Source organism: Rhinolophus sinicus, linkage group LG10, assembly GCF_036562045.2.
Source record: "Rhinolophus sinicus isolate RSC01 linkage group LG10, ASM3656204v1, whole genome shotgun sequence".
NCBI lineage: Eukaryota > Metazoa > Chordata > Mammalia > Chiroptera > Rhinolophidae > Rhinolophus > Rhinolophus sinicus.
Window position 1 is genome coordinate 17,195,327 of NC_133759.1, and position 22,657 is coordinate 17,217,983.

The following is a 22,657-nucleotide window of genomic DNA, read 5'->3' on the forward strand; positions in this document are numbered from 1 at the left end:
AGACGGGGGAAAGGAAGCCTGGAAAAGCAAAAATAGGTGATTTTCCACCCCCATTTAATCACCATTACACTAAAAACCCCCAAATTCTATCCCCTTTCATTCTTTCCCATGCCATTGTGGGTGAGTCCTATCTCCCAAATGCTGTGCCAGTCTCCTCCTGCCCCCATCCCTGGAGGGTCCCAATTAGACTAAGTGGCTTATTGGAAGAGGGAATAAGGTTGAATAAAGAAAGCTCAGGTCCCAGACCACACCCTCCTGGTTTTCTCCAACCTCAAAGGCGGCTCCGTCTCAGCCTCTATGGTGGGTTTCTCATTGCCCAGAGGGCCCCAGGGCTCTGTCCTTGGCCCTTTTCTCCTGCTTCTCATTATATACATACAATCCTGGTGACTCCATCCAGCCTATTGGCTTTAAATACCATTGACATGAAGATGGTTCAGTAGTGGGCGCTGTGGAGCCCCTCCCAGATCCCCTTCACAGAGCTAGGACTCACATCCCACCCCTCACCTTCTCTGTGCTGGCCTGTTGGCTGCCAGGCTTCCGCAGTCCCTTTTCCAGAGAACTGCCCTCAGCTGACCAAGCCACTTGCTTTCAAAGGCACAGCCCTGCCCCCTAAAGTACAGTCTATAACTGATGGAGGCTTTCACAGGTTTCTCCTGAATGTACTCCCATTGTTAACCACATGCGTTTGGATCCATCTCAGGCTCTGCTGAAGACTTGACCTGAGAAAACCCTCAAATTTTATTTGCAGCCTGAACCTTTCCTCCCAACCTCAGACAGCCTGCTTTGCACCAAATTCCTTACTTAGCCCTCCCCCCATCTTCCCCATTTCAGTAAATGGTAACTCCATCCTTCCTGTTATTCAGGCCAAAAACCTTATGGTCACCATTAGACCCTCTCTTTCTATTATACTCCATGTCCAGTCTGTCAGCAAATCCTATTGGCCCTGCTTTCAAAATAAATCCACAATCCGACCACTTCTCACCATTTCCATTGCCGCCGCTCAGGTCCAAGCCAGCATTCCCCTTGCCTGCAATTTTGCACTAGCCTCCTAACTGGTATGCCCGCTTCCGCCCTTGCTCGCTTTCAGGTTTCTCACAATATGACAGCTAGAGTGATCCTTGTAATATGTAAGTCAAGGCACTCCTCTGCTCAAGACTTCCAGGGGCTCCCATCTCCCGCAGAGAAGCCAGAGGCCTTACACGGCTGACGCGGCCCTAAGCCATCTGTCCTGTCCCCCATTCCCTATCCGTCCACCTCTGGGGCCTCATCTCCTTCCATTCGTCCCCTCACCCACTCCTCAACTTGGCCTCCTTGTGCCCTACCCACAGCAAGCACGTTCCACTGCAAAGCACTGCACAGGCTGTTGCCTCTGCCTGGAATGCTTTCCCGGGAGACCTGCCTCCCTACGGGTTCTGCTCTGCTGTCACCTCCTTGGTGAGACCTTCCCTGACCACCCTATTTAAAACAGGCTTCCTTACTCTCTTCCCTGCTTTAGTTTTCACCTCCATTTGTCACCCTGGATACCTTGTATATACTGATTCTCGCTCATTTCTTGTCTGTCTCTCCTTAGAGACTGTAGGCTCCATGAGGGTGGAGATTTTTTATTTTTTTTTTCTGTTATTCTGTGCAGTATCTCCAGTGTCAGGTCAATGCTGAGCATGTGGTAGGTGCTCAACAAACATTTACTGAAAGATTGAAGCTAAACGTCTCTGCTTTCTTCCATTTCCAAATCAGAGACTAATAACTGAGTACTGTCCTCAAATGGAATCAACTGAGCATGATAAGACTTGGGAGATGCAAAAGAGTTGGGCAGGGCTACCTCTGTTACCCAACTTCTTTTTCAGTGGGTGCCTAACGTGCAGGTCAGACCATGTGTAGAGCCTCACGGGGTGTGGAGAAGTCTAGCCGTTGTCTTCTACCATCTTTGCTGGATCAGGGCATGGGGGTAAAAAAGACTGAAAACTGGGAGAGCAGAAAGGTCAAAGTAGATTTTCACAATCATCATCTTTTAGGAATATTTTTCTTATTTAAAAAATAATACTGATTTTCTTGGGGGGGGGAACATGGAAGACAATCCTTCCAACCAAATGGTTAGAAAAGCAGGTATGAACGTGGAGAAGGCAGGTATAAAGAAGGGGAGGCAGGTGTGAAGGTGGGGAAGGCAGGTGTGAACATGGGAAGATGGGTGTGAAGATGGGAAGGCAGGTGTGAAGGTGGGGAAGGCAGGTATAAAGTAGGGGAGGCAGGTGTGAAAATGGGAAGGCAGGTGTGAAGATGGGGAGGCAGGTGTGGGAAGGCAGGCTCACCCCTTGTTATATATAATGAGAGACGGGGGCTTCCCTTTTACTTTGTACAGCAAAGAGAAGGCTTTGAGGTATCAACAACTTGGATTACTGGGAAAAGGACAAAGAATCTGTGTTTCCTGAACATCGAGTGGCAGTCTCTTTGGCAGCTATGGACTAGCCGGTCTCCTCCAGCTCCAAGAGGTCATCCACATATTCCACAACCTCTCCCTGTAAGAGACAACAGGACACTTCTGTTAAGTGGGGAAGGCAGGTATAAAGTAGGGGAGGCAGTGTTGGTGACTTGAAAAGTGTTGGTGAGCAGAGACTGTTTCCAGGAGGCCATTGCCAGCTGACGGCTTAGACTGGAGTGGCCTTTCTCTTTCTCCCCTGCTCTTGGGCTCAGAGGACCCTCCCTGAGGGTGGGGTCTGGAATCTACTCCATGCAAACTTGGAGTGAAATGCTCTGCAGCCCCCACAGAAGGAAGGCCTGTGTGAAGTAGGCAGTCCAACCACTCTCTAAAAGACCCTGCTTCGGGCCCTCTCTTCTGTGCATCCCTCCCCACACCCCTATACCCCCTTTCTATTAGTAGTTATCCCACAGGAACACTTTCTATCTGCTCCCTTTCTGCCTTGATCACCAGTCCACACACTTTTCAAGAACCAGGACCTGGGTTATTTTTCTTGCCCAGAGTCTAGTACACAGAAGGTGTTCAATAAACCTGCTAAGGGATGAATTATTGAGTGTATACCTGCATGTTGCTGGTGTGACTAAAGCAACCTCCGTACTTAGAGAACAGACTCTTGGATACTGTGGGACCCACAGTGGACACACTGTGGATACCAGTAGCCCACTGGCTCCCTCCTCCTGCAATCAGCCTTAAGCCTCAACCTGAAACAGCCCAGCACACTTTCTGATTTCTTTCTATGCATTGATTTCTCTCCCATAAGACAACTGGGCCACCAGCGGACAACACCTCTTTACTGCAGAAAATGAATGAATCACCACGCAGGCCAAGCCCTCTTCCTGTGAGGTCAGCATGGCCAGCCCCACCTGTGCTGACCACTTCTTGCTAAAACTTGGCCCCCCTCACAGACGTCACCATCCCAACCCAAGAGCCTATTTGCTCCTTTTGATATTTTAACACAGCAAGACTCATAAAATGTCTCAGCATTTGCCAATAGTTAAATAATCTACCAAGTACATGAGACTCAAAAGGGTGTCTTATTATTTCCATCAAATACCTTTATCATGTCATGCCCGAAATTAGAAACTAACGCTATAGGAGTGAAAGACTACTGCTTGAAAAACAATGTTCTTCCGTTGCTTTCTGGACCCCCAAAAGAAAACATGGTACGGTAGAGGGATTACATGTATGACCATGACATCTGTTCCCAGAGTTACTGTTTCCTGCCGTGTGGCTTCTGTGACATGGGCATGATGGTATTGCTTGCATTTAGCTCATCAGTGAAAGAAATGCATCCCGCTATACGGCCTGTTGTAGTGGAGGCTATTGGCACCAGCTGCTGGGAGCATTGGTTGCTAATAGCTGGACAAGTGCTCTGCCAGGGAGTGTACACACCAACACCTCTGGGCTGACAACAACCAAGGAGAGGCTGATAAGGGGCACTACAAAAGGCAGGAAGAGCTACGTGGTGCCGAGCTCCCCTGGAATCAGGCTTGGCTTGACTCCACCTGTGACCATGTATTTGCATAGCTCCTCCCCTTCCTTTCCTACTTGAGAGCACTTCCTCCACAAATCACTCTAGCAAATTATAATCTATTTCTTTTAGACTTCCCTGAAGCAAAGAACTATCAGAATCTGAGACTTGAAGCATCGATTTTAGCCTGCTTTTATCGTTCCTGAAACTATAATGGGCCTCTGCAAAATTTTTAACCAGTGTGCAAACTTTCAGAAGGTCTTGCACACATTTCAACCCCAGGGAGATAATAAAGAACACCACGAATATCAGTAGCTAAATTGTATTGATGCTTTGTTTCAAAGCAGTATTTTGTTCTTTGGACATTTTAAAGATTAAACTAAGAATGTTATTGCATTCGTTATATTTTATTTCAAATTATTACATGCCATAATTTCATATATAGGAAGAAAATAGTTTATTCTGTAGAGAAGGATGAATTCTTTCACAACTCTAAAGCCTCGATTAAGATGTTAATTACTTCCGGGACCATAATAGAGTCTTTTTATCTTAAGACTGTCAAGTCTAAATCCTAGGAATTTTAAAGCCTGGAACATGCCTGGTCTGTTCAATGGATGATTATTAACCAGCTGTGTGACTTTGAGCAAATCACTCTACCTTTCTGAATTTGTTTCCTCATCTGTAACATGAGAGAGCTTTAATGAATCTTCATGATAAAAACACCAAACAAACTAGGAATATAAGGAGAACTTCCTCAACCTGACAAAGGGCACCTATAAAAGAAACCCACAGGAGAATTTTATGGAATGTGAATAATATTTCAATAAAGCTGTTCTAGACAAACATACTAAGGGAAACTGCTCATATTATAATGTTAAATGGAAAAGCTATGATACATAATTACAGTTGAATTTATAATGAATATATTTTGGAAAGCGTATAGAAAAACCTGAAAACATATATACCAAAATATCGACAGTAGCTTGCCTCTGGTTAATTAGGAACTCAACTCCTCCCCCTTTTTCTAAATATATTTTTCTCCACTTTCCAAACCATACCCGCCCACTTTGTTTGTATCTAGCCAGCCTTCATTCCTTTGCAGCACCCTTGTGATCTTATCTCAGGCTCTGCTTCAAGGGAACCCAACCCAAGGCATATGGCACATGTATCACTTCCTCGTTTCTAACTCGCTTCCACAGGCAACACAGTATTTCATTCTCTGAACCCTGTGAGGTCAACATTATTAGTCCCATGTTCTAGACAAAGGACTGAGGCTCAGGGAAGTGAAATGAATGCTAGTATTGGGTCTGTCCCCTGCAAATTAGTGCACAGAAAACAAATTCCTTGATGATGTCTTGTTTAGCGTGTTTCACCAAAAACTGGGGCAGTGGAAAGAGCAGATATGGAGGCTCAGGGCCCTGGGGTGTGGCCTAGCAACTCCCAGAAATTCCTGCCCCCCCACCAAGCTCCTCATCCATAAAGTGAGGGGTCAGAGCAGAACAACTTCACCACTCTTTTCCAGCTCCAATGGCTCGCAAGTGCACAGCTGTCTTAGAAAGCATTTTCCAGTTTGTTCTAAATACATCTCTCTGTATGTTACCCTTGAAGATGGCTTTTCTGCAACTAGGCTGCACCACCACAAAATAACTGCTCCATCAGCAAAAAAGAGTCAGCTGAGTGACAGTCAGGAATTCTAAGGAATTTCAGAGAATGATAAAACAACGTAAAGCAAGGACCTAATTAAAAAAAAAAAAAAAAAAAGATAATAATCTCCAAAAAATTGGGATGGGCGTTTCCAAGTGTCTTCATAGTACTGAGTAATTGAAAATTCACTGTGGTTCCATAAAACGATTTTTTTTTTTTAAATGATGGTTGGATGGCTCCTATGATGGATTTCTGGAGCATCCCTCCACACTCCCTGTCAGGAAGTATGGCACTTCAGCCTGGGTTCCTAGAAAGCCACTCTTGCTCATGCCAGGACTCTGACTTTCATTAAAACGCCCACAGAAATTGCATTTCTCAAGGTCCCCTTCTGTTTCTTATTTCAAGGATGAGTTGCCTTCCAGTGATTTTAGCAAAGAAATGAGTAATATTTTCTCTTACCCAGAAGTGTGTTAAACATGAGAACTTACCTCATCATCATCCATTATATTTTCCTTAGCAAAGGCATACAGCTCTTTCTGGAGTATAGTCACATTAAAGAACTGAACTGCTTCCTGTTCAGACATAGAGAACAGTTTATATGACCAACCTTTTAATGTTAGAACTGGGAGGAGGGAGCAACAGGGCATGGGATTTCTTTGGGGAGGAGGGTGATGAAAATCTTTAAAATTAGATAGTGGTAATGGTTGCACAACTCTGTGAATATGCTAAAACCACAAATTGGGTACTTTAAAGTGTGAATTTTATTGTATTTGAATTATATCTCAATTTTTTAAAAGTGGCCAATCCCCAGTAAACAAGAGAATATGAGAGAGAGAGAGAGAGAGAGAGAGAGAGAGAGAGAGAGAGAGAATAGGCAGGGGAGAGAGGTGTGAAGAAAGATGAACGGCAAACCAGGACAGCATACAGAAATCCCAATGAAAGTACAAGTTAAGAAAAAAGATCATTTAGAAAAGATCTTTTAAAAGCAACATGTAAGTTTTGAAAGGTCCCCAACAACACGTACAAAGCTGAGCTTGTCCATCATGGAAATTACATGATGGTCCATCCACAAATGAGCCAACCACAGAGCTGTGAAAATCATAATAAAGTAGTTATATGGTGTGACATGGAAAATGTTCCGATGCATTGTTATAAAGACAGAGCAAGCTGCAAGACAGTATATAAAGTATGATCCTGCTTCTGTAAAAAGAAACAAATACATGCTGTATATATGAGAAAATGCACAGCAACGAGGCAAGGGGTAAAGAGAAGCCATAGGATTCTAGAGGCATTTCACTTTTTAAGTAAAATATTTCTGTGATGTTTGAAATTTGTAGAATTTTTACTGATTTAAACATCACAATAAAGCCATAAAATATTCACAGACAGAAAAACTACAGGAAGAATGCATTTCCTTTATTTTCCAAAATAACTCTTTCTCTTAAGGTGCAAAGCGTGTCCAGAACGTAAGAATGAACAGGAGGAAGGGAACTGTCGTGCCTGGAGCAGTGGCACTTACCGGTCTGGGCTGGAAATACTCATCTGACAGGCCCCACTTGTCCTTGTGGTACTGGTAATACACCAGGTTCTGCTGCATGACCTTGTTGTCGGGGTCAAAGAGCAGGTAGCTGACCGCACAGGGGGCCGCATTCTTCAGGTCGCTCACTGGGGTCAGGGAGAAAAGAGGAACAGAAAATCAGCACACGGTGACCTGCATTTCCCCACACGAGCCACCCCTCCTTGAAGCACAGCTTCCTAAAGGAAAAGGTCATGAACAGCCCCCTTCTCCACAGCCCCTCCTTCGGACGGAATCATCCTTGGGTGGGCAGGTCATAGACTGGGTCTCCATGGCAACCTGGAGTTCTGACATACTGAATTTCCTTGTTAGGCAGATGCCTTTGCAGAAATGCCTACTATATTCCACCTCAGACTCCTGTGAACTAAGCTGGTCTCACATCCCTGGAGCCTGAGAAGGCTGGGTCCCAAGGCCTAGACTGTCAGGGGACTGAGGGAGCTGGGGAGCATGTGCTCAGCAAACAAGCCCCCATTTGGGTCCCAAAGTGCCTGGGTCCCATTTGGATGACACCGCAATCCCCAGATCCAGGTGGGCCCTCCTATCGCTAAACTAAACTAGGAAACCAAAAGGATAGTGGACTCTCTGGGCTGGAAGACACTTGAAAATTCACCTGGTCTTGTCATCTCCAGGAGGAGAGGTTCCCACCTCAGCCTCCCTCCTGAGAGTTGCCCCACCTATAACAGCACCTTCAGCATAGGGGTTTTGCAGGGATTGGGATTTGTGTTAGGGGTGGAGGACAAAAAAGAAGTGACAAGGCACAAGTCCTTGGTATTTATTCTGGCACATTCCACATCTAATTTACAACCAGAGAACACTACCTTTGCTCAAGTTCTGGTTGGCCAAACTAACCAGTGTGCATGAATAAATTGTACCACCCAGTGGCTGTTTCTGGTAATGACAACTTTAAAACGGGAGTTCAAGGACACTCACACATCTTAGTACCCAAGGCCTATGAGGTTGGGAAAGGGTTCAAGTGTAAATAGCAACGTCTGCCCTCAAGAAATTCAGTACAGTAGGTAATCTAGAAAGAGTTCAAAACAGGGCAGACTTTCAGGAAGCCAATTTCCGGAAGTAAATTTTACTCCTACGGAAAACAAAGATTTCCTGGGGAATGGCAAGCAAAGCTAGATGTTTTGGTTTACCTGTGCTTCTAAGTCTTTGCCAGAGTTTCTGATACGCAGGGTGATTTTCAGATATGTGAGGATTTCAGAGGACCGGTTTGCTGCCAGAGCCTGGAGGTGTGTAGAACACCTCTAAACGTCCAGCGCTCTGGCTCTGCGCACGCACAACCAAGCCCAGCTCAGAGAACATTTGCTGTGGACCTACTGTGAGCTCAGGGCTGTCTCATATGAAAGTGTGTGCACAGATTATATAGAACATGACTCTTGTCCTCTATGCTACATGATCCTCTACCAAACAGCTAGTGCCACTGTTACCATGACAAGTAAAACCTCATCCCTTCCATCCATAAAAGGGGACTTCTGGGAAGGACACCTGTTTAAAACACTCCACTCTCCTGTTAATCTCAGAAATGTCCCAGCTAAGGAAACTTTTTCATTGCCTCTTTAGACAAGGTTCACGCTGTGGTTAAGATCAGGTTCCCCGCTGAGAGAGGCAAGTTACCTTACTCAGGAAGACCTGGTGTAAATGACTGCTTCAGAGGAACAATTTTGATTAGAAGCAAAAATTAAACATTAAAAAAAATATATGTCTAGAAAATGTTTTCATTTTTTCTTTTAACCTTCAGCAGGCAAATCTTTCAGTGTGTCCTGAAGAAGACAGGAGACAGGATAAAAGGTAGGTGGATGTTCCAGGAAGACAGAACCCAACAAAGAACAAAATGGCCACCATAGGGGAGGAGAGCTATGAAAACCAAGACCACCCATCACTCTTCTGAATCCGCAAGAAGAGGTCCTTCTGAGTTTGAAGGGTAGCCCAGGGGAATCTAGCCAGCCTCCTGCCACCAGACCCAGGCATTTCATCAGTAAGACAAAAGAGCTCCTGCTGCAACTGTCCCTAATAATCATTCTGTGTTTGTCACTGAACCAACAAGTACACGTTGCTCAAACAAGTGGTACTCCACAGTCAGTCACAGGGAGAGGAGGAAAAGCCAAAAAAAAAAACAGGCCCTGAAGTTCCAACTCTGAACTACTTTCCCTCTCACATTCATTTCCCTTTGTCCACTTGGAATGTTCTGACTGGTAGACTCCAATTTCAGGCCAAGGCAAGACCAACTGGAATAAAACTCCAATAGTCAGAAAAGTAAGGCCAATGATGAGGAGGAAGGGACATAATGACAAAAGGAAAAAAGAGTTGCTATGTGCCAGTGTGTGAATATCCTCAACATTCCATGTCTATCAACTCACTTAATCTTCACAATAATCTTACGAGATTAGTGCTATTATGTGTACTTTACAGATGAGGAAAGTGAGACACAGAGAAGTTACTAAGTGACAAAGCTGGAATTCGAATCCAGGCAATCTGGCTCCAGGGTTTGGCAAAGCTCGGTACCAGCGCTGATGATGTAACCTTGATGCATTCTCTCAACAACCATACGTATAGGCTATTACCTCTATTCTATAGATGGGGAAGTTAAGTCTTAGAAGGATCTTGCCAAGATCGCGTAGATTACTTACACTTATAATAAGCAAACTGCAAATAATGGTACATGGTAGCCACAAATTTCTCCACTGGATAGCCTCCTATAACTGGGGTGAGGTTCTCTTCACACTGTATTTTGCATTCCAGAACTTCTACATAATGATCTGAAAGAACACACACAAAGTTTCAGGGCAATGCACTCATTACTTAATATTACTTCTGCCCTACCTCCCAAATGATAACAGTAAAAGATAAAAATGATAAATGATAAAGGTAAAATATTTGCAACACTTATGATAAAGGATTAAAAACTTTAATATGCAGTTTCTTAAAATTAACAAAAAAAGACAAACACCCAATATAAAAATGGTCAAGAGGATATTAACAGAGAGGAAACGATAAAAATGGCTAATAAACATTGTGAAGAGATGCAAAACCTCATCTGTAATTAAGAAATTAAATCCCACCTAAAATAATTTAAACCGTTAAATTGATAAGATTTTTGAAATTTGATAACACCCGGTGTTAGGCAGAGAATGGTGAAACTTACTCTCTCATATTCTGTTGGTAGAAGCAAAACAAAAACAAATTTTTCAAAGAGTAATTTGGCAAAATTTATCAGAGGTTAAAATCCACATCGTATCCTCTGACCTAGCAGTCTATTTCTGGGAAATTTTCTTCAGACATAGGCTCATATAAACACTGTAACAGCAAACAAATGGAAATAACCTAAGTGTTGGTCAATAAGATATTGATTAATAAATTATGGTACATATAAATGATAGAATCTTTATAGTCTTTAAAAGAGTAGGTTGACCTAAGTATAACAACACAGAAAGGTATCAAAGACTACATTTCCAGCCTCCCTTGCAGTGGGGTTGGGGCCATATGATTATCTGTGCTGATGAAATGTGAATAGCAACAACTAATGAACGCTACTTCTGGGCCTGGTCCCCAAAAATCTCCCACGTGGTACTCGGCCCCCTCCCTTTTCTCCCTTTCATGCAGCTAGAAGCAAAAGATTCCAGGATAATAGTACACATTTTGTTGGAAAGACTGTCGAAGAACAGGCACTCTCTTACATTGCTGGTAGAAACACAAAATGTTAACAAAATACTAAATAATTTACAGAAACATTTACTCTTTGAGCAGTCAATCCCACTTAAGTTGACTTTGAAAACACATCTCCATGAAGAAAAACAAGCCTAAAATTTCCCTTTGCAGTATTATATGTAATAGCAAAAGATTGGAACAACCCAAATGTCCAGCAGATAGTTGAATAAACTGTAGTACACTACTCCCCTCACCCCTTAAAAAAGTACTCGGCAGCAATAAAAATGAATGACACAATCTCTGCGTACTCATTAAGATATACTGTTTAAATTCATACATACACAAACTTTATAGAAAAAAAATGATTCGGGCAGAATCCTCAACAGATGCTAACTCAGAGGAAAAGGGGTGGGGGTGACACAGAGTTTGATGGATAGTAAATTGTATCCGTCCACAAATTATTTACTAATCTCAAAAGGTAAAATAGTTATTATATTGTGGAGAAACTGGAAACTGAAAAGCACTTTAACCAAATGCTTAAAAATTAACATCACCAATAAGGGGCAAACAGATACCATGTTCATCTGAATGTGATACTCTAAGAAGGACACTTCCTAATGCTCCAGCCAAATAAGCACAACCTGACTGTAATTGTGAGGACATATCACTGAACCCCAAACTGGGGAATATTCTGTAAAGCAACTGGCCTAGAGTTTTTAAAAAATATCAATGGCATAAAAAGACAAAGAAAGGCCAAAAAAATGTTCCAGATTAAAAAACACTAAAGAAATAAATAATTAAGAAACATGATCTGGGGCCGGCTCGGTGGTTCAGGTGGTTGGAGTGCCCTGCTCCTAACACAGAAGGTCGCCAGTGGATTCCCACATCATCAGTGAGCTGCGCCCTCTACAGCTAAGATTGTGAACAACAGCTCTCCCTGGAGCTGGGCTGCCAAGAGCCCCCCCGGAGGTCTGCGTGAGCTGCTGTGGGCGGAGTGCTGCCAGGAGAGGTCTTTCATATTTAATACTACGTGCATATATTACCTATCAAAAATAAAATAAAGTTCCAGATTAGGTATAATATACCCCACCTGGTGAGACATTATTTCACTGGAGTTAAGAGGTAAGACTCTGCAGTCAGAAGGCCTGAATTCAAATCCCGGCCCTTCCTTTGAGGATAGAAAACACAATACTTAACCTCTCTATGCCTCAACTTTCTCAGCTATAAAATGGGAGAATGTCAGTCCCTTCCTCATAGGGTTGCAAAATTGAGATAACACATATAGAAAGCATAGAACAGGGCCTGGCATCTACTTAGAGTTTAATAAATGTTACCTTTTCTAATAACTATTTTTTAAATCTATAGTCAAAACATGGTAGCTCCAAGTTATCACCCTTTTCGCACCCGTTCCTTTATTCTGAGTGTAAGGAATACTCCCGACACTATAGACATGAAGGGAGGTTAGAAGGGACAACCCCTCACTAGCAGAAGAACACGAATTAACAAGAGCTGTGTGCGGTCCAAGCATGAGCACCAGCAGCTGACAACATCACACAGAGAGTCAACAAGACATTCTGTGCCTCCTGGTGGAAGAACTCCGCACGCACTAGGAAGCAGTCTTGCCCCCAAAATGCCACCAAAAAGAAAAAAAAAAATCAAACCCAAGTCTGACCAAGCCTCTACATCCAAATACCAATTTATAAGAAATACAGAGAACAGAGGACTATGGGGATACAGTCAGCACAATCCAGACTGTGAGAATCTCTATAGGATAAATGATGCAGTTTCTTCAATAGTAAAGGAGGAAAAAATAAGAAACTATAGATTAAAAAAGATTTAAAAGATAAGCAATTTGCTACAATATGGATAAACCTTGAGGACATGATGCTAAATGAAATACGCTGTCACCAAAAAACCAATACTGTACGATTCCATTTATATAAAGTACCTAGAGAGTCAAACCCATAAAACCAGAAATGGTGGTTAGCAGGGCTGGGAGAGGAGAGTGGGGAGTTAGTGTTTAATGGGTACAGTTTCAGTTTGGGAGGATGAAAAAGTTCTGAAGATGGAGGGGTGGCGGGTAAGTTCAGTTGGTTAGAGTGTGGTGCTAACAACACCATGGTTGCCAGTTCGATCCCTGCATGGGCCACTATGAGCTGCACCCTCCTTAAAAAAAAAAAAAAAAAAAGTCCTGAAGATGGACAGTGATAAAGGTTGAACAACAATGTGAATGTATTTCCTGCCATTGGATGTATATTTAAAGATGGTTAAAATAGTAACATTTATGTTTTGTATATTCTACCACAGTACAAATTGAAAAAGATAACCAAATGCAATGCATGGACCTCATTTGGAACCTGATTCAAACAAACAAATTGTAAATTAAAGGTACACACATATTTATAATATTTCTGAGATGAAAGGGACACTGGATATTGGATGATAAGATAAAGGAACTCATGTTACAAATCTTTCAGGCGTAATAGATTGGTGGTTATATTGAAAAAAAAAGAGTTCTTATCTTTTAGAGGTATATATTGAAATATTACAAATGAAGTGATACAGCATCTGTGATTTGCTTCAGAATAACACGAGAGAGGGAAAGTAGGCAGGAATTAGATGAAACCCAAGGGGCCATGAGTTGACAATTGTGAACCTGGGTCATGGGTACATGGGGTTCATTATACTCTTCTATATGTTTGAAATCTTCCAAACTAAAAAGATTTTGTTAAGTGAAAAAAAAAGTACTCTGTGGAAAAAGAGACACATGAGCAAAAAAATTGATTTCAAAACAAAACAAAACCAAAAAGCCCTGGATTCAATAACTTAAGAGTTGCCAAACTGCTCTATGAACCTTTAACCATTAAAGTACACAACGACTTCCAAGAAGCAGGCAGTACTCACCCAGTCCCCGACTTATTTGTCCAGGGAACCCTTTCTACAAGGTACAGGTCTAAGACATGTGTTCCCAAAACCAATTCAGGAAATCTCTTCTTGGCCATTTCCCATTTTCTGGAGAATGCTGACCACTAAAGGCTAAAGAGAAACCCTAAGGAAATCTGGGCTCTCTCTGGATGGTGTTTTAAATTTTCTTTCTTTCTTCATTCCCTCCTAAACTTCCTATAATGAGCATGCACTGTTTTATAATCAGAAAATTCTTCTTCCAAAAGTTATCTTCTGACAACTACTTAAAGGATCATTATACTCTTTATTCTACTTTTATGTGTGCCAGATACTTTCCACTATCAGAATTCCTTCAGTAACGTGACACACGAGGTACTCATGGGCCCACTTTTATTTTTCAAAAAGCCTGTGGGGAACCTGTAATCGGGCAGAGCTGATATGGTAGACTTCCTCTGCAGGCCGGTGCTTGAACATTATACTCTATTTCTCCAGAAGCCCCTGGCGAGTCAAAGACTGATCAAGTAGGTGTCGGCCACGCCAGTTACCCATTCATATTTAAACTCAAAAGTTCCTCAGAGGCCACTCCAGCCACCTAGAAGGCATGTAGGTTCCACAGGGGCAGCTATCCCATTGACGTCTAGGACACAACCCCCACCAACCTGCTACGGAAAGGTAGAAATCCTTGAAGTCCCTGATCTCCCTGGAGCCCTCACAGGCTGCGAGACACTCATAAAAGGCCTTGAAGAAGTCAGGAAGGGCCAGCTCCATGTCTGTGATGGATGTCCTCCAGTTCTCACCATTGTATGCCCGCACGGCACGGATGAACAGGCTCTGGAAAGCAAGGAGAAGCCAGTGAAGCTCCCAGACAGGAAGCGAGCCGGACCTGTCCTCTGGAAGGAGTCAGAACACCATCAAGCTCCATTCTCATGAATTCTGAAGAAACCACATTGACCCTTAATTAAATATGAAGCCAATTTGTGACTTACTTATGTCTAGCTTTTTCTACCCTGTGTATAATGGTACGCTTCTTATTTTGTGTAATTCAAAAAGGAGCAGACGCTAGATAACAAAATCAAATTCAAATCAAGGAAAAAGAGAAAACTATAGTGACAGAAATCAGAGCAGTGGCCTCCAGGGGTCTGGGTGGGGCAAAGGCTTGACTGAAAGGGGCATGAGGAAACATTTTAGGGGAGAGGAAAATATTCTATATCATGGTTATAGATACACCACTGTATATATTTGTCCAAACTCATTGAATTATATATTTAAAATTGTTAACTAGATTTTAAATAAATTATACCTCAATCAAGCTAATTTTAAAACCATGAGTCAAGGAAAAGACATATCTTGAGAGCAGGTGTCAAATATCTCTCCCAACAGTGAAGTATAAAATAGGAGAGCCATGCAGCAGCATGAGTCACTAGGGAAGGCAGCCATGTGTCAGACAGTGGAAACTTCAAAGAATTTCTGCTGTTGACAGGACCAGGTTAAAAAAAATAAGTAAGGCTGAGGAAACAGCCTGGCCTCATAAGAACTAAGTAGAGATCTTGGATCTACACAGAAACCAGCTGAGTAGGAAAAGTCAGGACAGGACTTGAAATAAGCATGGGCCTCTCCATTTGGAGTTCCTTTGCAGCTGCTCCAGAATGGGGGTATCTGAGGGACACTCCTTGGACCTGGAATTTTCACCCTGCTAAGGCCTCAGGTAGGGAGGGTGGATCTCCCTCAACCTCCTGGACAGGCAGCATCCCCTAGAAACAAGACAAGCAGAGAACTGCAGAGGCCTTGCCTGGAGACTGGCTCACTGAGCAGCAACTCCGGGAAGCAGACTCTGCAGAAGCAGCAGGGTGACAGCAGCAAGAGGAAGGCCAGGCAGAGAGAGGGAACCCGCTGGGTGCACAGGAGGGCAGCTCTGCCACACTCAGCAGTACTCCAAAGGGGAAAGAAGGGTCTAGCTACTTGCAGTTAAGCACAGTGCATGACCATAGGCACTCAGCTCTGTTCTCCAGACCCTATGAAAAATGACAGCGAAGAGAGTAAGAAGGTGTAAACCCTTTTTATGGGAGAATGGGAAAGGTGCACATAGGAGACAAGAGATTTCAACAACTTTTCAGAAGACAGAAAAACAAATTATCACAGAGGGGCCCACAGGGAAAGTGAGCGACACAGCCCGTTGGCACTTGTAGGCACCAGAGACCACAGAAGGCTGGTGCAAGGCGTGAAACCAAAAGCAGGGCTGAATGTCTGAACAGGGGTGTGGGAGGCCTAGTTTCCGTCCCAGCACCCCCCTGCCGACCCAAGGGGTCACAGCTCCCAAAGCCACTCCTTATCAGAGACTGACGGATTATTCTAGAGACTCTACCTTTAAACCCTGGGGTCAAGTACCAGGCATAGCAGGGCTGGGGTTGAGGCACAGGGCTGAAAACCAGGAAGCCGGTAAGGGCTCTGACTCAGCTGTGAGGCCCCCATCCCTCTCTCCACACTGGCTCTCGGTCACCAGTAAACAAGCATGGACACCCCACCAGCCCTGCAGAAGGCTGGAAAATTCTTCCCTGGAACACTAAAGGGCCCCCAGAAAAGAGACTTCACATACTTTCTGAGGGTCAAAAAGTGAGCTTTCAGCCTGGTCACACTGTAATCAAACCTTGGGATCTAATGGCTCCCCATGGATATTTTCAACACATTCCTGTGTTTTCAATCCTGCCCTACCATGTATTGGTACCCGTGCTCCCCAGTGCCTGAGCTCGACAGGCCCACACAATAGTAAATGCTCAAAGGGGTTAGATTCTTCCTCTTCTTATCGTCCTCATTAATTCTCATCAGAATTCCCCTTTGCAGGTGCATAAATTTAAGTAGTCTCTCAAACAAGTCAGTCCTCCTAGTTCCTTTATTCTCTTTCTGCTTTAATACATATACTCATATATGTGATACGTGCGTGTGTGTATAGAAATTTCTCCTCGTTTCATCAGAAACAGAGACTTACGTTTCTGTTTCTTGTGTTCTTCGTCCTTTTTGGATGATTTCCAAGATATGTCTTTATTCTACCATCTTAAAACTAAACAATCAAATGACCATATTTTCTAAAATGTAACATTTAAAAGAAAGGTGACTTTAACAGCATTATGGAATGTAAAATCTCATTCTTACATGGATCAAATTTGTGCTAAAATGTCAATCATTTCTAGTGTCATAATAATCATTAAATGTCATCAAAAATTACTAGAGGTGCTTAGATGTCTATAGCTGTTCACTAAGACACACGTCGTGACTAACCATGGTGTAAAAATCCAAACATACCTCATAGGACTTGGTTTCCAAGTCTTTAATGTAATCCTCAGCATCGGGCAAGCTCTTGTAATAAGCCATGTTTCTCTTCATCATTTCATCATCAGGATGCTTCAGTAGAAAGGTGTGAGCGGCTGCGATGGCTTTCGGAAGATTATTTGCCTACAGAACAAAAAAGAAAGATGAAAGCTACTCAGTGGACGGTGAGCAGTGATTTTTGCAAAATAAGAAGGTCTATTTGGTCCTTTAATAATTTAGTGTTTCTAAATTACCATGTTTCCAGCTAAGGGTTCAGTGACTTCCAGGGCCCATCAAGACCTAGACAAGTGTTTATTCTCTGAAGGTGATTAGATGGCCTCTGTGTGCCTTTCCCGATCTACTCTCCGCGGTGCTCCATGTCCTAGGAAGCTGGCCTGTATGGACGACAAGCATGGACTCCCTTGTCCTCTAGCTTCGGATGGGGTTCATCAATGAGGAGCCCCAACAGGAGCCCCAATAGGAGACTGAAGGAAAGGAAGAGAGTAGGTTGTGTTGTTTAGTCTACTGGCTCCCTCTCTGCTTAGTCACCTCGGGCTGCTATTGTCCCTTAACTGAAGGTCACAGCTCCTCTCAAGGTGGCCCTCTCCATATAGTCTCTCCTTCCAGGTTTTCTCCTTTGCCCCTTTTTGCCTAGAGGTGGTCACACCCACTGGCCTTTGTACATAACTGCCTTATTAAATGTTCCTCCAGTCACCCAAATGACTATACATACATCTTTTCTGCCAGAACCTTGACAGATACATTAATATTTTCCCAAGTGTCTCACAGAACCTTCTGCTTTACCATCCTCAATGACCCCCACCCCCTCCTCACTTACTCATTCATTCACTCAGCAAATATTTGTTAAGAGCCTCCCACACGATAGGCACTGTTCTAGAAAGTGAGTCTGTAACAATGAGCAAAATAGGGGGAAAAAGATTGCTGCCTTCATGGCCCATATATTCAATTAAGTACTCTCTATCTCCCAGCAACAATGATTAAAAAGACTGTCTTTTACGTTACCCCGTTACCCCGTGCTCTGTCCTCCCGCTTTTCACACCACTCTGTGGGCTCAGCTAATGTGTCTATCTCCCCCTCCAGGCTATGGTCCTTTTAGGACCCAGCAGTGTCATTCACGTCTGCATTCCTGGCACCTGGCAAGGCAGGACATAGTAAGTATCAGGGATTTGGACATGACATGACTACATAATATTTTCATAAAGCTAATTCATATTTTCTTCTCTTTTCCCTTTTCTCTTCTCCCCCATATTAGGTGGTGGCCATCTGATTGTGAGTGTCACTGCCTCATGGGGGTAGCTGTCTGGTTAGAACACAGAAATTACTCATGTGACAAAAGCCCTGTGCTCTTGAGAGAACTTGGCAAGAGTGACAAGAGGAGGAAATTGAGAGGGGAGCTGCGGGAAGAAACTGGCCTGGAAGAAGAAGAGGGAGAAAAAGGGAATCCTCCAAACTAGAACAAGAGTTCCCCTTGGGGCGTGCAGGAGCAGCAAGGTCTGTGGCCCCGGAGCTGCAGGTGTGGCACCCTTGTGGGAAAGAAAAGCCCGGGAACGCAGAAGTCCTCAGAGAGGAACAGAGTGTTGGGGGGGCTCAAGAAGGCAGGTAGACAGGGAGATGGACACCTCCCTGTGTGAAAACACAACCAACAGCCAGAGGGTCCCGCACATTGATGTCCTGGCTCTGGCAGTTCCCTGGAATCATGGCGCAACATGGTGGAGGCCGGGGAGGCACGTGTGAAGGCACAGACTCCTTCAGCCAACCTGGAGGGACACTCAGAGGCAGGGATTACGGAACTAGGTTTGGAGACAGAATATAAAGGGATATTTGGTACACTCGGATTTCTGAGAATCAAAGGGTAGCACATACCTGTACGAAATTGCCCCAGAAGTGGAGCCAAGTCATTTGCAGAAACTGGCAGTGGCACAATAGAGAATTGGTGGGTGGTGATGAGGGCCGACTCCCAGATGTCAATGCTGATATTTTGGGAATACCAGTGAGTGGCCTGTAATGAGACTGCCTTTGAAAGAGTTCTACAGAAAGCTCTACAGTCCTGGCCGGAAAAAGGCCAGTCTGGCAACTAAAAGAAAGGGAGGAGGTATGAATGCAGCCCTTTTAAAGCATTTGTCAATGAAATTAGATTCTCTAGCTCTCAGAAGACCACTTAGAAAGAGAGGTTCAACGTGGGGTTTTTTAAGGCCTCTCACTTAGGACCTGAGTTTTACAAAATGGAACCCCATCCTTAAGAGGACAGGGTGATTTTATTCACTTTAACTCAGGCCCTGCCAGCTGGAACATGAAGCTACATCTTGGCAGCTAAATCTCTGACAGACCACAGGCAGGTTTTGGAGAAGGTAGGTGGGAGCACCTACCCTGCCAGGGGTTCCTGAGAGCCAGCCACGTACATGAGAGGACGCCATCTACTGCCAAAAGAGCCACTCCTAAATTGCCCTCGATGTGGTGGCAGGCCCTGTGGTTCAGGAGAGAACAGAGTCCACATCCAGGAGGGTGAAGTAACAGTGCCTACGAAGTGGCCAGCTCTGTCTCCTCAGAGTTCAAAGTCATTAAGGATGAGCACTTCACGGAGATGGCAGCCTTAGCTAGTGACATGGAACCTAAGGTAGGCTGGTGACATAAAACCTAGTGTGGGCTTGAGGGCTACACACCAGGAGCTCAGCCCCTTCTCTACGTGATCACACATTCACACCTCCTCACCTCTCTCTGACAGTCTGGACCCACCATCTCTATCCATGTGTTCAACTCAGGCATTTGTCCTTAATCACTGAAACAGAGGCCTGCAAATCAGACCAGCACAGGAACATCTACCTAAATCCTGCTACAGCTGGCAGTACCATTTGCCTCCAGTATCTACCTCTAGCCTTCAGGTGCAGGCAGAATGTATGTGCCGGTCACCAATCATTCTCCCTCTACCCAGAAACAGTGTGAAATTATAAACATCATTAAGGAAAAAAATAAATAAACCAGAGAATATCACCACCTAAAATCAGTTTTTCAATGATTTTCAACTGAAGCAATGAAGTGAAGATTCTGGTTTTTTAAATAAAATTCTTAACTTTTTTTCTGCCCTAGAAGAGATCTCAAAATACTAACAGATGGTATTGTGCTGACGTTTAAGTAAGTGATTATTACAAGACCTACAAAGGGTTTCAAAGGGAAGCTACGAACTTCCCCTCCTCCCTATGTCACTTGCTTCAAATGCATCTGCTTGTTACAGAAATCAGAGATTTTACTATTCTCAAGGCTTAAAAATAAAATGTTTCCCCCTTGATTATGTGACTCAAATTTGGTTCTGACTGTATTTGCCAAAAGCTATACAAAAAAAGAGAGAGAATTAAACAAATCATTTTTAGCTTAAAAAATAGTGCTTGTATGAGCCAGCTATCATTTTTCAAGGTCCTGGAAATTTATTAATTTTATCTCTGGTTCTATTTTAAAACTGGTTTTGTTTGTTTGTTTGTTTTTGCCAAGACAAACATTCACAAAACTGATACTTTAGGTTCTGTGCTATTTTATTTCTCATATGAATACAACATACACGTGGCTGTTTCAGCGGAAATATGAAAAACAGATCTTGCAGCCCAAAGACTAAAAGCCAAGTAAAAAAAACACAAAAAACTTCTATCTCCAAAGTCTGGCATATGCCATGAATCTATATATTTTTTGTAGTCATTAAAATAAATGCAATATATTCCTTTAAAAATCGTTTTCAATTAGATAAAGTAGAAACTGGACCTTGAGAGGGCTCTCTTAGCAAAACCCGCCCAGGTAAAGCCTCTTTATCCAATAACAGGGAATTCAGCCCATTCTTAAAACTTGTGGGTCTCCCGAGTAAAGATTCAAAGGATAAAGAACTGCAATTTGTGGCTATTTTTAGCCAGCAATTACAGACAGAATCTAGGCAGGCACGAAAAAGAGGAAGACAACTTTTAAAGTCTAGATGAGAGCGCCAAGCATGAATCACAGTGCACAAGTTCTGCTCCTCCAGGCAAGGATGTGTCCTCCGAATGAGTCCCTGCCCTTTCCTGGCCTCTATTACCTCATCTTTAAAAAGGACTAACCAGCTCCTCAGGTCCTTTTCTGTTCTATTATTGAAAGTCACCACTCACTTGAGAGAAGGGGATTTTAATGGCATATGCTGAAAAGAGGAGTCTTCCAATACCAGGTAACAATTACCAGGCGTGGTTGGGTGCCAGGCACAGTGCGAGATGTTCTGTGTACGTATTCGCTGCCTCAGAACAACGCTTCAAGAAAAGTAGTTTCATCTCTATTTAAGATCAAGAAGGGGATACAGGATTTAGATGCGTCCTTTTGGCAGGGCTGGGTGATAGAGAGAGCGCCTGGATAAAAAAAGACGGTGGAATGCAACCCAGGACTGAGGGGGCGGAGCTTGATCCTGGGGGCGGGGCCGGGGGTGGGCCCGGGCCGCGGGGCGGGGCGGACTTGCCTTGAAGTAGGCGAACTGCAGAAACTTGTACGGCTCGCGGCGCTGGAAGTCAGCCAGCACCTCGCGGCTGGGCTGCGACTGGCGGAAGGCTGGCAGGCCCTGCTTGCAGCGCTTGAGGCAGTGCGCTCGGCGCAGCAGGCCTCCGAAGAGGCGCAGCTCCGGGTAGCGGGCGAGGTCGGCCGAGGAATCGGGCTGGGGCGCCGTGCTGCAGTTGCGGTGGCAGAAGGCCTCGCTGTCGCGCAGCAGGCGGTGCAGCCGCAGGCTGATCTCCAAGTAGCCCACGCTCTCTGCCCAGTGCTCGCCGCTGTATTGGTCCAGCGCGTGCCGGTAGGCCGACTCGAGTGGCATCAGCTCGTCCCGGGGGAAGCTACGGAAGCTGTAGCGCTCGTACTGGGCGCGCCCGGAGCGCAGCGCACAGCCGGCGCACAGCAGCACCAGCAGAGCTGCGGCCGCCCCGCGCCGCGGTTCCATCGCGCCCGGCGGAAGGGACCCAGCGAAAAGGAAAAGAAGGAGGAGAACGGCGCAACGCGGCAGGCGGAATGCCTGGGAGGCGGGGACGCCCGCCTCTGGCCCGCCCCGTCTGCCTGTCCCTCCCCGCCCCGCTGGGGGGTCCGGGCACAGCTGCTGGCGTGGGGAGTATGCCCTGGGAGGGCGCGCTATCCTCTGGTTCCTGCACTGTCTAACCCTTGTTGGGTGCTCCACTGTTCACTGGTTTGGGGACGGCAGTCTGCCCTAATGGATCATAGATTAGCGCCACTTAAACTTTATAATCACTTAGAGGACTTGTAAAAACTCAGATTTCTGGGCCGTACTACCAGAGTTTCTGATTCAGCGAGTCGGTTGGGGTCTGAGGGTTTGCATTTCTAACCAGCACCCTGGTGAGGCTGATGCTTCGGTTCCAAGGCCGACACTTTGATAGCTCTGCTGACCACCTTACCTTTCAGTGAGAGAGAAAGATAAATAAAATTAATAAGGATGTCAATGACATCTCGTAAACAATTTAGCTAGCCAAGTTGAAGATGAAGAACCTTAAACAGTTCTGCGATTCCACTTTTCAATATATACTCCAGAAACGTGTATGTGTGCATCAAAAGATATGGATGGAATGTTAAAAGCAGCACTTAAACTCTGTAAACATTTTGTTTGAAAATA

At 44.4% G+C, this 22,657-nt stretch overlaps 1 protein-coding gene across 1 annotated transcript; it reads right to left on the reverse strand.

Moving 5' to 3' along the window:
* Positions 1-2,001: 2,001 nt before the first annotated feature.
* Positions 2,002-22,050, reverse strand: CRTAP (cartilage associated protein). The gene is made up of 7 exons (XM_019727727.2): positions 21,506-22,050; positions 17,020-17,169; positions 14,382-14,553; positions 9,801-9,929; positions 7,108-7,253; positions 6,077-6,160; positions 2,002-2,513 (listed from the first exon to the last, which is right to left on the reverse strand). The coding sequence occupies exons 1-7, from the start codon at positions 21,974-21,976 to the stop codon at positions 2,460-2,462; spliced, it is 1,206 nt and encodes a 401-aa protein (XP_019583286.2). The 5' UTR covers positions 21,977-22,050; the 3' UTR covers positions 2,002-2,459.
* Between the last annotated feature and the right edge of the window lie 607 nt (positions 22,051-22,657).